We start from the raw sequence: 18,990 nt of genomic DNA, 5'->3' as shown, positions 1-18,990 counted from the left end.
GAGGAAGAGATGAGATGTGGAGGCGTTTTCGGGACGTGGAGTTGTCCTGGATAGTGCTTCATGGACAATTACGGGACATTATAGATCCCCCCAGGGCCCACTGGATGGAACGTGAGAGAGTCTGGGCTATGATGTGGACCATTGACTATGGGGTGCAGTGATGCTCAGAGATGAACTTACCAGGTGCAATGGATGTGTCATGATGATGGGAGAGAGTGTTGCTGTGGGGGGAGTGGGGGGTGGGGGCAGTGGGGTTGAATGGGACCTCATTTTTTTTTAATGTAATTAAAAAAATAATAATAAAGTAAGTATTGATAATGCAAAAAAAAAAAAAAAAGGTGAGAGAGACACAGATGCAGGGGAGAAAACCCCATGTGACAACGGAGGCAGAGCTTGAAGTGCTGCAGCACAAAGCCAAGGAGTCCCAGGGAGCGCCAAGGAGCACCAGGGAGCACCAAGGAGCATCTGCAAGCACCAGAAGCCAGAAGAGGCAAGGAAGGCACCTCCCCTACAGGTTTCAGAGGAAGCACGGCTCTGATGACACCTTGATTTTGGACTTCTGGCTTGTGAGACAAGAAAACTACCATTGTTGTAAGCCGTCAAGTTTGTGGTCCTTTGCTAGAGCAGTCCTAGGACACTAAGCCAGCAGGAGCCATGGCTGCCTGCTCTCGCGTCTGCTCCACCTGCCAGCAATACACAGGTCAGGCAGAGCAGGCCTGTCTGCTTCTCGCTGCATCTCAGCACCTAGCAGAGTGCCGGGACCTTGGTATATGCGCCAGAGTATTCTATTCATTCCCTGCTGGGAGATCAGAGATGCAAACTCTTAGACTTAAATGCATTCACTCCCTGGCTTTGTGATTTGCTCTAATGTCAAAGAAAAACCTGCACGGGACAGTGTGAAACAGGCAAGGATGACTATTCAGGGGCTGCTGTAGGAGAGGAAAGAGAGTAGAACTCAACTGCCTGGAAACAAAGGACAGCCAGCTTTGTGAGGGCTGGGAGTGGGCTGGAGGCCAAGCTCTGGAAGAGAGTAAGGGGGATGATCTCTGGGGGTGAGGGATTTAATGATGCTGCGAATAGAAGGCTTTGGTTCCAAGGAGATGGACAAGGATTCACTGAGGTGATTGGGACCACTTGATGCAGATGTGTTCCCTTCTGGTAATTAGACTCTCTGGAGTCTATAAGGACTGGGAAAGGGAAGGAGGGACATATGGAGCTACCCAGTTAGGGGCTCTCAGGTGCCTGGGTGGCCAAGGTGAGAGGTAGAGTGGAGGTAGATGTTGGGGTTGAGGTCCATATATAGAATAATTTGGGTCTGAAATTGTCTTTTCTCCTTTTTTAATCTCCTGCAGTCCAGTTGTTTTTCTCTGCAGTCCTACAGCTGCAAGATTGACTTCAAAGTGGTCCAGGCAGCAGGCAGGGGTGTGCGAGAAGGAAGGCTGGCAGCTTGGCCACTGATATAAGGCTGCCATGTCTGTTAGAGAGCAAACCCAACCTGGGAAAGAATGAGTCCCACACTCATACTATGAATGCTGGGTTTATTAAGATATAAATCTGCTTTTTTATATGTAAGAAATTAGGCTATAAATTAAGTACCTCAAAATAAAATGGGGGGAAGCAGACTTGGCCCAGTGGTTAGGGCATCCGTCTACCACATGGGAGGTCCACGGTTCAAACCCCGGGCCTCCTTGACCCGTGTGCAGCTGGCCCATGCGCAGTGCTGATGTGCTCAAGGAGTGTTGTGCCTCGCAGGGGTGTCCCCCGCATAGGGGAGCCCCACACGCAAGGAGTGCGCCCCGTAAGGAGAGCCGCCCAGCGCGAAAGAAAGTGCAGCCTGCCCAGGAGTGGCGCCACCCACACGGAGAGCTGACACAACAAGATGACGCAACAAAAAGAGACACAGATTCCCAGTGCCGCTGATAAGGATAGAAGCAGACACAGAAGAACACACAGCGAATGGACACAGAGAGCAGACAACTGGGGGGAGGAGGAGGGGAAATAAATAAATAAATAAATCTTTAAAAAAATAAAATAAAATGACTCTTTAGCATCTCCCCTCTCCCTTCACACCATCCCCTTTGGGAAGTACTGTTGTCTGGAAGTATTCGGTTTAATATTCCACTAAAGAAAGGTTTTGATTTTTGCATCTTAAAACAAAACTACCCTTAGACCCAGGGTCTGCTCTCTGAATACTCTTTCCTGAACATTCACAGCATACAAGGCCCCAGGAAGGAAAGCTAACTTTTATTCAAGGCTTTATTTTAATTTTAAAACATTGACTGACATTCAAGGAAGGTGGCTGTTCTTACCTAGCCTCTCTTCTACCTTCCCCAGAAATGCCACATTTGCTTGAGTTCTTGGGTGGAACTTCTAGCACAGCACCAGATGGCTAGTTAGCTGCACCCTGGCACCCTCTGGAAGGACAGGGGCTGCTCTCCGCGGCTGGACTCTGAAGCCCCTGACAGCGCCAGGTCTGGCTGACTGCAGAAACCAACTGCTGCCTAATGAGGGGTCTAAAGGCCGAGAGAGTTCTTCCAGCACCAGGAACCCCTAAGCCAGAGCATGTCGGTCTCGGGCTGGCTTTAGCAGGAACTCGGGTTTTGTGGGCAGTGGGGGGCTCCGGGCCCCTCCTGTGTCTTCCAGGGGACGTGGCTGATGTTTTCAGCTCCCACAGTTCAGCACCTTCATTTCTCTGTGACGGCGTCTCCGGATTCCAACCATTGGGCTTGTTTATAGGCCACGACACTGTAAGAGTTTACAATTCAGAGTTAGAAGAAAATAGCTGGAGTGGGCAAAGGGCATGTCTTTTCGTCTTTACCCATGACAGGGCCCTCTCTAGCTACCTCTTGATCACGACAGACTGCGGGGCTGTGCCCATTTATGGCAAAACTGCTCTAGATGCCCCAAGGAACTTCTCTCCTCCCACTCTGGGGTCTTTCCAGCCCTGTAGTTTGGAACTTCTTCCTGTGTCCCGTTTTCCTTTTCCTGTTATCTCTTTCCATCTCATTTCTGCCTGATGATGACTTTCCAAGTATATCTCAAGATCAATATTTTAGCTTTTGCTAATCCCAGCAGAATGAGTAGTTTTGTCTTCTGCCTTTCCAAAGCCCCTTTCGTCTCCTCCAGGAATCATCATCACATTGTTTTAGAATTTTTGTAGATCAATGGATGCATAGGAGTTAGGAGTTCTGGGTTGAAGTCTTGGATCTGCGTGACCTTTGGCATCTTTGTGACCTTTGGCATGTCCTTGAGCCTCTGGGCCCTCTGTTTTCTCATTTGTTTGATTAGCTCTAGGAATCTCAGGTTCTAAACCAGAGCCCAGCATTTCTTGATTTCTCCTGGAGCTCCTGGATGGGATCTGAGCTTAAATCCAAGCCTTCTAAGAGGAAGCTTTCTAGAAACTTCCCAACACTAGAGGTTCTCACCTTCCATGAACCCTCAGGGCTTCACAGGGTGGCACACTTAAAATAAAAGAAAACGTGTATTACAAAACTGGCACAAGGAGAGCCAAGACTTGGAGGCAGCCAGCTCAAGGTCAGGTGAACTCCCTGTTGCAGCCCAGACTCCACAACTGACCCTGGCCGTGGACTACAAATAGTGCAGCCTTGTGGTGATGGCCAGCCCGACTCCCAGGCAGACAACAGGGAGCTTTGGGATGCGGGTTGTCAGCAAAGCTGGCTGGTCGGTGCCACACCCTGTAAAGATGGTCATGTATTCATTCATTCATTCAACAAATGCTTTTAGAGTGCTAATTATATGCTAGGCTCTCTGCTAGACACAGAGGATACAATGGTGAGCCAATCAGGCTTGGCCTCTGGCCTCAGGGAGCCAAGTGTCCAGTAAACAAGCATATTAAACAAATCATTAACAAGTAATCATCAGCTGTCAGGCCATGAAGGAAACATACAGGAAGCTCTGGGAGCATATAATAGAAGGATCTAATTCAGATTGAGAAGCATGAGGGAAATCCTCCAAGAAAATGTTTAAGTTGAGACCACAGTTATGGTTCAGAGATAGGTGGGGGTGAGAAAGGAGGAAGAGCGTGGGGGCGGGGAGGCTGAAGCATGGAGAGGGGTGGGGAGGGGTTGGTGGCAGGAAAAGGAGGCCAGAGGGGCAGCGAGACCTGATTACACAGGACCCTGTTCTCCCTGGTAAGATGTTTGAGTCTTATCCCAGGAGCAACGAAAGCCCAATGCAGGATTTTGGGCGGATGACTTGATCTGTTTTACACGTGAAGGAAAAGACTCTTGCCACCTGGTGGAGAGAGGGTGGGAGTGGCACCTGCGTGGATGTGGGAAGAACAGTTTCAGGGCCTAAAGCAGCCGTCTAGGTGGTTTGGACCAGGGGTGGTAGCAGTAGATGTAAGAAGAAGAGGCGAATTTGAGGCATATTTTGGAGGCAGCCTCACGAGGCCCCATGCATTGGAGGTGGGGGAGGTGAAGTGGGGGGGCATTGATCACTCAGATTTCTGCCATTTAACGAGCCTGGAAAGACTGGGGTGGGGGGTGGAGGTGGGGAAAGCAGGTTTAGGAGGGCATCAAGAATCAAATTTTTGAAATTTAAAAGGTAAGTGGATTTGGGGAGTACTTTAGATTGCTTAGAGGGAGAGAGAGTGTAAAGGGAGAAGACAAACCAGAACAGAGCCCCCGGGAATCCCTGCATCTGGGGGCTTGTAGAGAAGCAGCAGCCAGGGAGGTAGGAGGAAAAACCAGGCGAGGCGTCACGAAAGCCAAGAGCCCAGGGTCTCCCAAGGAGTGATCAGCAGCGTCGGGGGCCACTGAGCAATCCCATGAGATAAGGGCTGCCACGTGTCCAGCGGTTCTACCCTGAAGAGGTCATTGATGACCTTAGCAAGAGCAGCTCTGGTGGAAGTGGCAGGGGCTTTGGGTGTGGGGGCAGATCAGACTAGAGTGGGAGGTGGGAGAGGTGGCAGCTGGCGCTCAGTGGCTTCTCCGAGAAGCAGCGTCACGGAGTGGACAAGAGACCGCCCGGCTCACATCCTGACTCTTCCACTCACTAGCTATGTAGCCTGTGGCAAGGTACCAAGACTCCTGAGTTTCTGTTCCTCATCTCTAGAACGGGGATAATAATAGAACTTACTCCATAGGGTAGTTTGGGAAGATTAAATTGTTAAAACATGTAAAATACTTAAAGTATTTCTTGGCACACAGAACTAAGTATTTGCTCTTATTATTGCGGGTTTTTGTTTGTTTTAATGAAGACTAGGTTGGATGCAAATGCACGTTGGTTTGCATGTTGGCCTTTACTTGGGAGAAGCTAAGCCCCTTCTGATGGCTTCTGTTTCCACTCCGAAGCCCAAGGAATTAACTGAATGCATGTGTGTTGGGTGGGGGGAAGGTTGTGGATGGGCAAAGGCCACAGAATTATTTCTGCAGCTTCTCCCTGTCACATGCAAAACAAGAGCAAGCAGCAGAGGGCAGTTCCTCATGGAAACAAGAAGTTTGCTCGCTTTGGTACCAGGAAGTGGCAGGGCCACAGTGCCTTGGGCTTCGCAAACAAGCTGTTGGCAGCTCTGGCCAAAGGCTCACTCCTGGCATCAAGGAGGAGGATGCAGACAGACTCAGTCCAGCCTCCTGCCCCACTGCGCGCTCTCTGCTCTGACATGTCTTCCTGGGTTTTTAGGTTGCTTTTTTGTTGTTGGAATGTATGTAGCTTTTTTCCTGTGGTTAGAAAGCTCTACTAGTCTTACCTGTTCTTCTCACTTAATGATTGATGGTACAGCCTTGGCCTCTTCTAGCTCGGGTGTTTCAGGACCTCATTTATTTATTGACTTCACAGAAGGTAAAGGTAATGGAAACACTCCCTTAGTATCAGAGATTTTCAATTTTGGCAGCATGCTAAAATATCCTGGAGACTTTTAAAAAAATTCCCATGCCCAGTTGAGTCAGAATCTCTGGGATGGGATCTAGACATCAGTAACTTTGATTTTTCTCCAGGAGATTCCACTGGGCAGAGAATGCTCATTCTTTGCACATGTGCCCCTCTACTGCTAACTGTCTACAGCAGAGGAAAATAATCAGTAATTGCTTAAGTGCCTCAACCTCATAAACAATCAATTGCTGGCTTGATTGATTCAAGATTCTGTTCCACTTCTAAGCTCATTAAGACCTTACACAGCTTAATTAAGAGTCAATGCATGGAATGTGTGATTTACTGTAAGGCATGTAATAGTGCATTGTGGGTGAGATGTCAAGGGCAGCACACCTGCTTCAAGTGCCCTCAAATCTCTTAATGAGCGCAAAGCAACATACTTAGCACACCCACCCAAAGCAGATGAAACTGTAGAAAGGAACCAATTATTGAGTTTTCTAATAGCTTTAATTTGTCTGGTTTTACTGTTAGCTAGTTTAGCACATTAACTAGTAAGACATGTTTTCTTTTATTATTTTCTGTTTTTGTTTATTTAGGTTAAAGAGAATGCTTCAACCAAATGCCCATCAACTATGATCAAATCTTTCAAGTGGCAAAGCTGCTAATCCAGGCTTCTAAACCTTTTTTGGTTCCATGGATCCCTTTGCCAGTCGGTGAAAACCATGGACCCCTTACTATGTCCATACTATTCTGTGCATTATTTAATAAATATATCACACCTGCACAAACATGTTCCGAGTAATGGTTTTTTTGGCTTTTAGTTCAAGCTCATGGACCCCTTGTTAAGAAGCCCTGTTTCCATTATTCACTTGGCCAAAGAGCTGGGACTCCTGAGGAGGCCACCTCTGAGGCTAGCTCTAGCCAAGTCCCACCCTTTCAGCCAGACTCGGATGAAAACAGGAGCACAGGAAGAGGCCCAGGGGCTGGGCAGCTGGAGGGCAGGTCTAGCTCAGTCCCACACCTTAGGGGGAATGAGAGCTGGGCCAAGAGGACACAAGTAATAATGTCTGCTGATTGCACAAATGTTTGATCTTCATATCTTGTTTTCCTCAACTACGAAATAGAACTGTCCCAGGAGGTTCAACCATCTATGTAGGCATGGACTCTATCCTGATGTGATGTGAGAATTCCAAAAAGGAATTCTCTGCCTTTTTCAAACTGCCTTCAAATATTTCCTACCCTGCTGCCTACAGCACCACTGCTAGTATGTGGAGCTCTCCCCTGCTGTTTGGTAGGTCCCCTTAAAATGCAAATCTGCATCAAATCCCTTGCACCTCATTGTGGATGTATTTACCAATTTCCTTTCTCCTTTGGTAGGACTGACAAAAAGAAGACAGAATTTCACTTAAGAGAAAGTGGTAAAAGAATTGAAACAGTTTAAACCAAAATGGCAGCCACTAGCCACGTGTGACTACTGAGCACTTGAAATGTGACTAGTCCAAATTGAAATGTGATGTAAATATAAAATGCATGCTTGACTTTGAAGGGTTAGTACAAAAAAGGAACGTAAAATAGCTCCTTGGTAATTAAAAAATGAATTACATGTTGAAATGATATTTTGAGTATATTGGGTTAAATCCAACATGTTCTTAAAATTAATTTCACCTGTTACTTTAACTTCTTTTTTCAATGTGGCTACTGGAAAACTTAAAATCACATGTACAGCTTGCCTTGTGGACATCTCTCCATTTCCTTGATGACCTCGGCTACGGTTCTGGCAATGGGAACAGAATGCCTCTCCTTGGTGCCTCCAGCCCTCCTCCTGCCTGATTGCTCCCACACTTGAGTGCTTTTATTTTACAGATGAGACAAATGAGGCCCAGAGAAGTCACACTGAGCACAGAGGTCTCCAAGTGCCATGCACAGAGAAGAAAGAGTCCTCGGAAGTGAGGCAGAATGACTATCATCAAAGGAGCCAAACAAGGGCCTGAGTGGTTCCAGAGCATTTCCAATCTTGGCTTCTGAGTAAAGGAAGTATAAGAGACTCCTATAAATAAACAGCCAGGAAATGAGTTCACTGGTTGGGGCCCTCTGTTACTTGTAATCTGGGAAAATCCCATACTGCCAGCTTATTAGTTTGGGGGAACAGGATAACTTTTTGTTGGTGGGAAAGCCTACTTAGAACTCACGGTGTAAGTGCTGAAAGTAAACAATCTTTTCTGATGGTTGGCTGGAGATGGTCCAGTATTCCTTGATCTATACACCAGGACCCCCACCCAAGCAACAGACACTGTCCCCATCCTACCTGATGGGGACGATGGCCAGGAAGGAGAGAAAGGAAGAGAGAACAAAGCAGGTGCCGACAAACTTTTCCATGGTGAGCTGATAGATCTCGTTATACACCGTGGATGTCACCACCCCAGTCAGAGCCAGGGACAGCTGCAGGACGACGAACACCTTTCCTGTGGAGGCGACGAAGGTTACCGTGAAGATGTGCTGCTGCCCCTTCCAAGTGCCCAATAGCTGATCTCTGGGGGGACCCTCTCCCTTCCCAGGCCTGCCTCTCTGTCTTCATGACTCAGTTCACCGGGAGTCCTGCCTCCTTCCCGCTGGATGTTCCTGAGCCTGGGGGATAATTTGGTCTCCTCTCTTTCCTTGATGGTGGCTTTTCCATGGCTGACTTTCTGACTCTTTCCCACCCTCCTGTTTTGGCCCCCTCTGCCCCAGATGGAAACCAATGTGCTGAAGGCTGCTTCTGGAACTCTCTTGTATGCCTTCTGAGGTCCAAACCCTGTGCCCAAGCTGAACAGCTCTGAAACAGCCTGAACAGAAGTCCCAGAGAGAGAGAGGGAGCACCCCTTCACTCACCGTAAGAGGAGCCCTTTATGAGCTTGGACATTGCTGACCGGATGGTCGTGATGGGGATGAGGGCGAACAGCATGACGGCTCGAGCTGCAAAGGGATCAACACAAGAAGCCTCCTCACTGTACCCAGCCTCAGCCAAGGGGTAGATTAGACTAGGCAAAAGCCTCACTTGGCGCTCCCTCGACACAATCCCCAGGTGTCTGAGACTGGAGGAAGCAATTTCCCTGTTGGCAATTAGTATTTTCCCGGGACGGCTCAGACTCCCAGAGCTCTGACGGAGCTGTCCATGCTGCATTCCCAGCTGCCCGGGGTGGGGAGGCAAGCCGCAGTCGACACGCGACAGATGCCCCAGGGTGCCTCCTTTGGCAGAGTGAAGGGTACCTAGGGAAGTGGAGCTGGTGCCACTGAAGTGGCTCGAGGCAGCTCTTTCTGCCTGGCCAGGAGGGAAGGGCCTGTCCTTGTCATTCATGTACACATCTGAGCGAGATACCCCGAGAACTATGGCCAACTGCACCCAGAAATCTATCCCAATCCCACAGCAGCCCACACACCCCTCGTTCCCTAAGTTCTATACCTATACCTATGGATTACACAGATGCTGTGTGTGTGTGAGTGTGTGAGGGAGAGAGGGAGAGAGAGAGAGAATGAGACATGGAGGGGAGGGAGGGGAGGAAGGAAGGGAGAAAGGACAGAGAGGCCAGCACACGGCTGGTCTCCCTGGGCCATTCTCTCATGTGTTCTTCTGAGGCTTGTGACTTGGGCCAAGGCATAGCCTCTGGAGTGGTAATTTATAATATGTTAGCCACTAGTCTTGTATGGCTACTGAAATAAATTAAAATGAAATGAAATTTTAAATCCGTTCTTCAGTTGTACTACCCACACCTCAAGCGCTCAGTAGCCCAGGTGGCTGGTAGCTACAATACCAGATGGAACAGATTGAGAACCTTTCTGTCTGCATGAGGTTTGATCAGCTAATGCCTCTCAAGAGCTCTCTGCTAGGGACTGCCTTGGGTCCTTCAGTCTGCTTCCTTGAGGGAATTTAGTATACTGGTGCAGAGGGTATTTGTTGAGAATTTTAACCATTTTTTAAAGGCCCTTGGTTGGCCCCCAGATGATTTTAATTAAAGGACCTTTTTTTAGTGGGGTCGCTTAATGTTTTATCCCTTTAAAATCAAGGAGAAGAAAAACAGCCCCATCTCCTCCTCCTTCTAAGGCCATCGAGAAGCCTCCAGTACTGACTCCAGGCATCACAGCCTACCCTGCCCTTGGCCTACTAAAGCCACAGGCACCATTCTAGTAACATTTCAATCAGCAATGCCAAGGACAGGTAAACTCAAGTGCACATCACCCTGTCTCCTTGCAAGGGTGAGACCTCCAGGTAGCAGGTACAACCCCTGGTGCTGAGCTGGGACCGCGAGACCACCGCATCCCTGGTGCCGGCCCAGGGGCACAGGCCTCCCCGGCAGGGGAGACTCACCGATGTAGAACATGAACGTCTCTTTCACAAAAGCCAAGAGAAGGGCCCCGGACCCGAAGGAGACCATCCCAATCATGATCATGGTGGTGTCCCGGAAGCAGCGGGAGAAGACCAGAACGCCCAGGAAGCTGGTGATGAAGATGGTGTACCCGGCAGCCATCCCGTAGCCCACCTGCACTTGGTTCCAGCTGAGAGGCTCCCTCAGCACAAAAAGCGGCACCACGTCCACGGTGCCCACCACTGCCAGGTCGTAGACGATGGCACCCAAGAAGAGCAGGGCCAGGATAGTTCTGGGGGGCTTTGCTTTTCCACCAGACACAGCAGGCCCCGCCACGCTCCTCTGCTCGGGCTGGTCAGGATCCAGGGAGCGATAGGTGCCAACCACCCCTGCCACCGAGTCCGCGGTGGGGCGCGCCTGGCCGGCCTTGGTCGCGGGCTGCGGCACCTTCAGCACCAAGAGGCTGTAGAGCAGCGCGAAGGCGGCGCAGCTCACGCTGCAGGCGGCCAGCACCAGGCCCTCCCCGGAGCCCGCCGCCGGCCTGAAGAGGTGCCCCGAGGCCATGCTCCCGCAGAAGCCCGACAGGCCCAGGATCAGGTCGATGACAATGAGGCGCACGGAGCGGCGGCCCTGGGAGGAGCCCAGGGACCCCAGGGCCATGACGCCGGACCAGAACGCCGAGAAGCCGCCGCACAGCCCGTTCAGCGCGGCCGCCCCGTGCAGCACCTCCACGGGCCAGTCCAGCAGCACCTTGAGCAGCAGCCCGAGGCGGGACGCCAGGAAGCCCAGCAGGGACACGCAGATGGGGATCTTGCGGTGGTAGCGGTCGCCGAGCCAGCCCAGCCAGTAGGCGGACAGCAGGGGCGTCAGGCCCACTACCAGGTTGTAGACGATGTAGAAGTTGGAGATGGCCCTCTGCTGCTGGTCCTCGCGAGTCCCCCGCGGCGACGGCGGCAGGGCGCTGTGGTTGGAGGAGCCCCCGGCCGCGAAGGACGCTTTCACCACGAGGAGCAGCCCCGCGTCGTAGAGCGAGGCGGCCACCTGGGCCGAGGCCACCACCGGCTCGATCCAGGTCCTCGCCTGGAGGCGGGCCAGGCGGCCCCTCCACGGGCAGGAGGCCGGGGGTTCCATGCGGCGCGCCCGACAGGGCGACGGAGGAGCCGGTTCCAGGCCGCGGCGGGGAGATGCCAAGTTCGGCCGCCGGAGACGGCGCGAGTGTGCGGTGCGTCCCGGCGCGCGCGGGAGAGGGGAGCGCGACAGCGGCCAGCCGGGCGGCCGAGTCACTTGCCGGGCCGCAGCCGCTTCCCCCCCACCCCCCGCCCCGGGCCCGGGGAGGCCGCACTCCGCCCCCCGCCCCCGCCCCCGCCCCCGCCGGCCCCGAGGGCAGCGCCCAGGGCGGCAGGCGCGGGGCGCGCGGCGAGGCGAGGCGAGCCTCTGGGCGCCCCCGCCCTCGGGCCGCCGCGTCACGCTGCCCTGGCGAGCGCGGCCGCCTGACGAGCGCCGGTTTCCCCCAGGGAGGCGTGCCCCGACCTCCCGCGGGTGAGACTGTGTGTGTGTGCGTGTGTGTGTGTGTGTGTGTCCCACCTGTCACGGCAGGGGCTGGGACCCAGCCGGGAGGGAGCCCTCCGCACAGGCCCAGGCAGCGTTTCCACGCTGCACGCTGTCTTCCTTGGAAGGCAGGTTTGGGGTGAGGGTGGGATGCCTCGGGTCCTGCCTGAGATAAGTGCCGAGGGGTGAGGGGTTGACAGCTACAGGACCCCTGTGCTGTCGGGTGTTGGGTTGTCCAGACGTTGGGAGAAGTGAAAACGCAGGAGCAGCCCTTCTGGCCAAGCCTAAAGGCCCTGGGAGAAGAGTGCTGCTCGGTGCCCCCGCACCCGTGGGCCACCCCAGTATGGGTCCCAGCCAGTAATGCTCCTCCCTCAAACCCCAGAGCCCAGGGAGGGGGGAGGTCCACTCAGCCCTCGGGTCCCCTCAGACAGTAAAACTGGTCTCTGTCTGGCAGAGGGTGGAGCTCCCTGAAAAGGACACCGTCACCAGGGCCACAGTCTCCTGAATACAGGCCCAGACTCCCTTTCTGCCCCTTTCTCATTGCTCTGCTCCCTCCTCACCGCCCTGGGGGGCTGACTCCACACTGCTGTGCTCCCAGGCTGTTTTGCTTCACCTTTTCAGTACTCACTTCTGCAAAGAGGCCGAGGGTGAAGGGTAGTACAGGGGCAAAAGTGCACCAAGAGGGAAGTGGATTTGGCTCAACGGATAGTGTCCACCTACCACATGGGATGTCCAAGGTTCAAACCTTGGGCCTCCTGACCCGTGTGGAGCCGGCCCATGCGCAGCGCTGATGTGCGCAAGGAGTGCCCTGCCACACAGGGGTGTCCCCCGCATAGGGGAGCCCCATGAGCAAGGAGTGTGACTCGTAAGGAGAGCCACCCAGCGTGAAAAAAGTGCAGGCTACCCAGGAGTGGTGCTGCACACATGGAGAGCTGACGCAGCAAGATGACGCAACAAAAGGAGACAGAGATTCCTGGTGCTGCTGACAAGAATACAAGCGTCACAGAAGAACACACGGCAAATGTACAGAGAGAGCAGACAATGGGGGTGGAGGGGGGAAGAGAAAAAAAAAAGGTGCACCAAGAAGCAAGTTGCTTCTCCAAGGTTACCCCTTGGTGACAGCCCCTTTCCCTCTCCCTCCATCCTGTCCCTCAGCCATGGCAGCACAGAAGAGAAGAAAACCACAGGTACAAAGGGAACCTCAAGTCCATGCGGGGAACTGAAAAAGCCAAACGGATAATGTACTTGTGGGAGTAGGAACTGGACTCCAAATGGTTTTATGTGGGAGTTTTTAGGCAGGTTCTAACCTCCTTCCCTACCCCTCCCTGTCACTCTCCAGGTCCCTTGTGTCCAGGTCAGGCAGCTCTGCAGAGAGAAAGAGGCACCTAGTTTCCTCCTCCTTCCCGAGGTGTGCCCTGCCGTGCTTGGCACGGCAGCCCCTCAAAGCACCCTCACTTCTCTTTTCCTCCCTCCCACCTAGACTCACCTTGGGAGGTACTGGTTTCACCCATCCCATGCTCGGTTCTCCCACCCCATTCGTGACCCTGTTTTCCAGTGGCTGCAGCAAAGCAAACCAACCAGCCTGATCTTGTGAGGGGCAGAGGCTCCAGCTCTCAGCTACCACCGACAGGAGAGCAGCCTGGCCACTTGATTAAGTCTGTCTGGTCTCCCAGCTGCGGACACTAGGGGGCAGTGTCTGTCCTCTCCGGAGGACCTATCTCAGGTTTCCCCATCCTTTTGTGAAACCAGGAAAATTTGAGGAGACTTTTAGAAATCCATACCAAATGGAGACCGACCTAGAGGGACCTGGGCCGTTGTGAAGCTAGCCAGCCCTGGGATCCTCCAGACTTGAGACTTCAATCCTCTGGCCCAGGGCAGTCAGTGTCTCTCCAGTCGAGGCTACTTTGGGCTGGATTATATCCTCACCAGTCCCCATTCCCCGCTCCAGGGCTAGATGTAAGCCCCAGCTGAGTTAGTGCCAGGCCATCCTTTAGGGCCCAGGTGACTGGCAGAGCCAAGATGTGTTCTGGCACTGGATCTTCAAGATGGGGTGTGGAGTCTTGTCTCTAGGAGAAAAGGACTAAAAAGAAAACAAAAGTAGCAACCATCATTTATAGAGCCTTTCCTCTGTGCTAAGCACTTCACAAAAATGAGTTAATTTAATTTTTGCAAGAGGTTTATGTGTTAGTCTATCACCCCATTTTATAAATGGAGAAACTGAAGCCAGAGCGGTTACTTAACTTGCATACAGCTAATAAGTCAGAGAGCCAGTATTTGCACCAGACAATCTTTGAAAACCTGTAGCTCTGGGGAAAATATAGGAAACAAGGAATGTTATTTGAGAGTGTCTTCTCAACCAAATAGGGTTGTGGAGAGGAACGGAAACCCCATGGCCATATACACTGATTGCTGGTTGCTGACCAACAATGAGGTGCCTCAATGGAGAGGAAGGAGAAGACTGGATGGGAAGGTATTTATGGAATTTATATCCCAGGGACTTTACGATCAAATAGGAAATGTTTTTTTAACAGCCCACCATTCATTTTAGAAAAGAAAAGCCTTTATTTGGAAAACACGTTTGGTCAATGTGGGAGGGTAAAATCCTAAGGCCTGGGTTCCAGCTGTGGGGGAGGCTATACAGAGGGGGTGGGACCACTGAGCCGAGTCAAGGAGAGGAACTTGTCTTGTGCTGTAGAGAGGGGGGTCTGGGAGAGAGAATGGAGGGGGAGAAGTGGGAAGGGAAACACGTGTGGGGAGGAAGTGAGACTGGGGACTTCTGTGGGAAGGGCCAGGACGGGAGCCCTTGGTGACAGGGTAGTCAGAAGGGACGTTAGAAGAAGAGGGATGACTAGTGTGGATTTTAAATAGCTTTCTGTATTGTGTATGTCCATGAGTCCTTCCTGTGAGCCCGCCCCCCTTTTCTTGGCTCCTTGGAAAAGTCTACTCATGAATATTGTATGTGAGCAGGATTTTATTTTGGTGGAAACTGGTGAAGATGCTGTGAATCACAGTGCCGAGCAGAGACCATGAAGCAGCAGGAAGGAGGAGGCCACAAAAACACAAAGGCCCAAGGATTTGCTGAAATCTGCGGTAAATGTTGGGCTTTTACAGGCTGTGGAACTGGTGAGTTAAACTCTCTGACTCAAATCTCAAAGGGCAGAAAGGCCCTTGCAGCCTGTGCTCTGATAAGGAAAGTATTATTCTCGTTATTGATTGTAATTTAGGAGCTGAGGTAAGCCCTTCCCCAAGAAAGTGGAAATGAGGAAAATAAGCCAGCCCCTGAAAAATATTTAATGAATAGAGCAGAGAGGTACAAATTCATCCTAAGAGACAAAGATGCATCTTGTCAGTGGCCATCCAAGAACTTTCCTTCAAGCATGTCCCACTAGCTAGTCCACTACTACGTGAAGGAGGCAACCCAAGACCCCTTGCCTTAAGCACCAGTGGTATTCCAGTCATGATTTTTCTTTCCAAATACACCTGCAGACACAGAGAAAATGTGCTAGTTACTTCAGTACCCCCAAATAATTTCTCAAGGTAAATTAAGAAGTTGGCATTCTGGCTTCCCCATCAGCCTTTTTGTTTGGTTAATGTGGGTCTCAGTCTGGGAGATGGCTTCCCTCTCTATGCCCTGATAAAATGAGGTTTTCGATCTGTCAGACTGGAGCCCTGCCCATAGTTAAATCCATCAGAATAGTGAGAGCCACCTCCTGGGAAATTCTTTCATTGGTCCTTTGCTCCAGAGGTGAAACCCTAACATTGACTCATTTTATAGATGAGAAAACTGAGACTCAAGAGTAGCTAAATCAATTGCACAATGTCACACAGAGTCAGGATTCAAACCTAGGTTTTTGTGACTTCAGAGTCTATGCTATTTTCACAATGCATCATTTCTGAGGTAGCTGAGTTGGAGAGGTGTATTTTAAAAAGGCGTCTGGTATAGAACACGCTGCACCAAATACTGTGAGCCTATGACTAGCTAAGCTTTTTTCAAGTTCAGTGTTTCGTTTGTTCCTCCTTCCCTCCCTTCCTCTTTCCCTCCCTTCCTCCTTCCCCCTCCTTCCCCCTCCCCCCCCTTCTTCCCTTCTTTCCCCCTCCCTTCCTTCCTCCCTCTCTCCCTTCCCCATCATTTATTTACAAGTATTTTTAAAATATTAGGCCCTTTAGTAGATACCAGAAATGCAGAAGCCTTTGCGCTTAAGTTATCCAAAGGCATTTGTTTTGCAAGCACTGCAAGCTTTGTTTTACACTGGAGGGGACTGACACCAGGCGTTGGCTCCTCTTTCATCAGGGACTCGGTCTTCTTGGGATTCCTCTCCAGCCCAACCTCTGCTTGAAGTGTAATACCACGTCATAAATCAGACCTCTAGACAGCCAGGAGGTATAAATTTAGAGAACCTTTAATTTTTGGCCGGGCACACCCTCCACCATAAGTAGGTGAGACGGCCCCCCGAACTCAGGGGAATTTGGGTTTTATAGGGGTCCATACAAAAGGGAGGGGTAGTTTTCGTGCGCTTAGGAGTTTTATTGGTTAAACTAATTTTTGCTTTCTAATGCTGAGCAAGCAAGCAAGTTACAGAAGCAGAAAATCGGCAGTTAGCGAGCTATAGGGGATTGGGATGTCGCAAACAAGCAAGTTACAAAAGCAGTACATTGGCAGTTAGCCGAGCTGTATGGGACCAGGGTGTTTACCCCGGTGTTGCGGGGAGTGGGGGGGGGGAGGCGGACGCATGTTTGGCTCTAAGGTTGTTGGAATAGGCCCAGAATCTCCTCGTGAACAACCTGCTCAATGCTGTAGAAGAAAGACACCTGTTGCTTTTGCTGCCCAGCCGACCTAACTCTTCTGGTAATCACATCTCATTCTTCCTTGGATGAACCACCCTCCAGTCCTCTCAGCGCCTGCTTTTCAGCTAGTTTTAACAAGTGGCCCATCAGAACATAACCTGCCCTGGACCATAGTGATTGGAAATGTGACCCAAATTTGGACCTGTGAGAGTGAGGCTCAGGGCATTGGTTCTAAATATTGGGGAAGAGGCACTTCTTTTTTGTTGTTCTTGGGCCTGTGAGGATGAAGGCGTGGAGTTGCTGGCAGCCATTGCTACCCCTAGAGGAGAGCTTGCCTGAGATGGGAGCCAATGCAGTGGACAGCTGAGCTGAGAAATGGAATGATGGACATCATCTGAGCTCATGGAGTCAACTGTGCTTGCAGCTGCACCAGCCCCACCCCCCCTGGACTTTTTTTCTTTCAACAGATGAATTTCATTTCATCTTAAAGAATATCACAAATAGTTCTGGCATCTTGTTTCCATAGTAGGACAACTCTCAGATCTTATTCATTGGCCTGCTCAACTGTCCTTTATCAGAGACAGATATCATCCAAAATTTTTCTGATACCCTTGTTTTTAACTGCAAGGCTTGCTAAATCAAAGCAGCTGAGTGTGATATAAGTATGATGTCATTTCTCTCAAAAATTAACTCATCTTTCTGAGCTCGGATACTGAACAAGCAACACTTAACCTCCTCTAAACTCTGCAGGTCTATTTTCACCCAAGGAAGTTTGGATTTCAGCAAGAGACCTACTCTCTTGAATAATGACGCTAATGGGGAGGTGACAAATGCAGACCTCATCTTGTAACAGAAGCCCAGTTAACACTCTTGATCATGTTCTGTACATGACGACAGAGCCAATTGTGGTCAGTTCCTTTCTATTTCCCTGCCATTTGTCGATCTGAAGCTGCTTCTTTTTCTTTCCTGGGAGACTGAGTTCTCTGTTGCTGTGATTGAAGTTCCTACCCAGGGTCACAGTAACTGTGGGCCCTCCAGTGTACGTCAACATTCTATGGAATGTCGACAGTCTGGTTGCTGAGAATGGTCTTCATTCTTGCAATAGACTCGGCGAAGGGCCCTGGACTTTTTAATAGGAACAACTAATGCCTTTTTGTAATGCCAGTTTGATTTGGTTTTCCAATGATTGCAAATGAAGGAGATTTGTCGGAGTCAAATCCATGGTCTTTCATCTCCAGTGACCTCCTCTACTCTCCAGCCCCACAGTCCCTTGGATGCTGGAGCTGATCTTCAACCTCACCTGTGCCACATACAAAGTAATTAATTCAAGCATCCTACTCTGACTACAACCTTCCCTCCTATGTTGCTTGTTCAACTACTTCCACTTTAGTGATTCTCTGATCTTATTGGGACCCAATGACTCCTATACTAATGTATGATCTTCTAAACCAACAACTTTTTCTTTTCTTCTTTTCCTTTACTATGTAACCAGATTTCATGGTACATCATTTCAGTAACAGCCTTTTCAATAGCTCAAATTCTAGTCTACCTTTTCAAACCTTGGATGAACTAATTATCTGCTCACATTTAAGTAGCTGAGGACTATTAGGGAAAGTCTCACAACAGGGCAGATTGAGTCTATTACAAACTGACAAAGTCCAACCTCACATGGACCTGCAAAACTGCTCAGCAATCCTGAGATGTTTCTCCAGCCAACTCACTCTTTCACTCTCCAACATTACTGGGTCAGAACTTTGCCCTTCTCTCCAAATTTTCAGACTCTTCTTCTTTTGCCTTCCCCTTCCTCTTGACAGCATTTCTCAGTCTTTTTACCCTGGAGGCACCCCTGAAATAATTTTCACATCTCAGATAATCCCTGCATAAAAGTTTATTTAATCTATAGCTTATGGTACATTAGCATGATCAGTAAGTTGTAGCTATTAAAACCCAATAAAATGGTCAATACTCTTTTGAGTAGAAAATGGTGTTTTTCTGTGGATCTGTTCAACCTTCCTAACATACTAGCCTATTCTTTTTGTATGATCCCTTGCACCCTAGAAAGAAAATAGACTCTAATGCAAAACAGTAGTATGGATAGAGCAAACTTCTGGGTTTATTTTATTTTATTTTTTAAATTTAATTTGCTTCTCTCTCTCTCTCTCTCATATCACTACTATATAAGATGTTAATTTGGTTTGGTGAGTGCAAGAGTAGGTTTTTTCCCCCTATTTAAAACTAAAAATGACTCTTTAGCTAACATTTCTTAGGAAAAAAACAACTTGCTAGGTAAGCTTGACTTACCTTTTTTTTTTTTTTTGTAATAATAAACTTTATTTTTTAGAGAAGTTTAGATTAGTTAGAAAAATTACACCGAAAATATAGGAAATTCCAATACAACTGCCCCACACACATAGTTTCCACTATTAATAACATCTTATGTTAGTGTGGTACATTTGTTACAATTGATGAACCAATGTTGAATCAT

At 49.9% G+C, this 18,990-nt stretch overlaps 1 protein-coding gene across 1 annotated transcript; it reads right to left on the bottom strand.

Moving 5' to 3' along the window:
• Nucleotides 1–2,238: 2,238 nt before the first annotated feature.
• On the bottom strand, nt 2,239–11,470 carry SLC46A2 (solute carrier family 46 member 2). Its single transcript, XM_004474652.5, has 4 exons — nt 10,175–11,470; nt 8,701–8,784; nt 8,138–8,294; nt 2,239–2,745 (listed from the first exon to the last, which is right to left on the bottom strand). Exons 1-4 carry the CDS (start codon nt 11,301–11,303, stop codon nt 2,685–2,687), a joined length of 1,431 nt encoding a protein of 476 aa, XP_004474709.2. The 5' UTR covers nt 11,304–11,470; the 3' UTR covers nt 2,239–2,684.
• Between the last annotated feature and the right edge of the window lie 7,520 nt (nt 11,471–18,990).

Source organism: Dasypus novemcinctus, chromosome 8, assembly GCF_030445035.2.
Source record: "Dasypus novemcinctus isolate mDasNov1 chromosome 8, mDasNov1.1.hap2, whole genome shotgun sequence".
In the NCBI taxonomy this organism is placed as follows: domain Eukaryota; kingdom Metazoa; phylum Chordata; class Mammalia; order Cingulata; family Dasypodidae; genus Dasypus; species Dasypus novemcinctus.
Note: the sequence above shows the minus strand (reverse complement) of the source record. Positions and strands in the feature narration are given on the sequence as shown.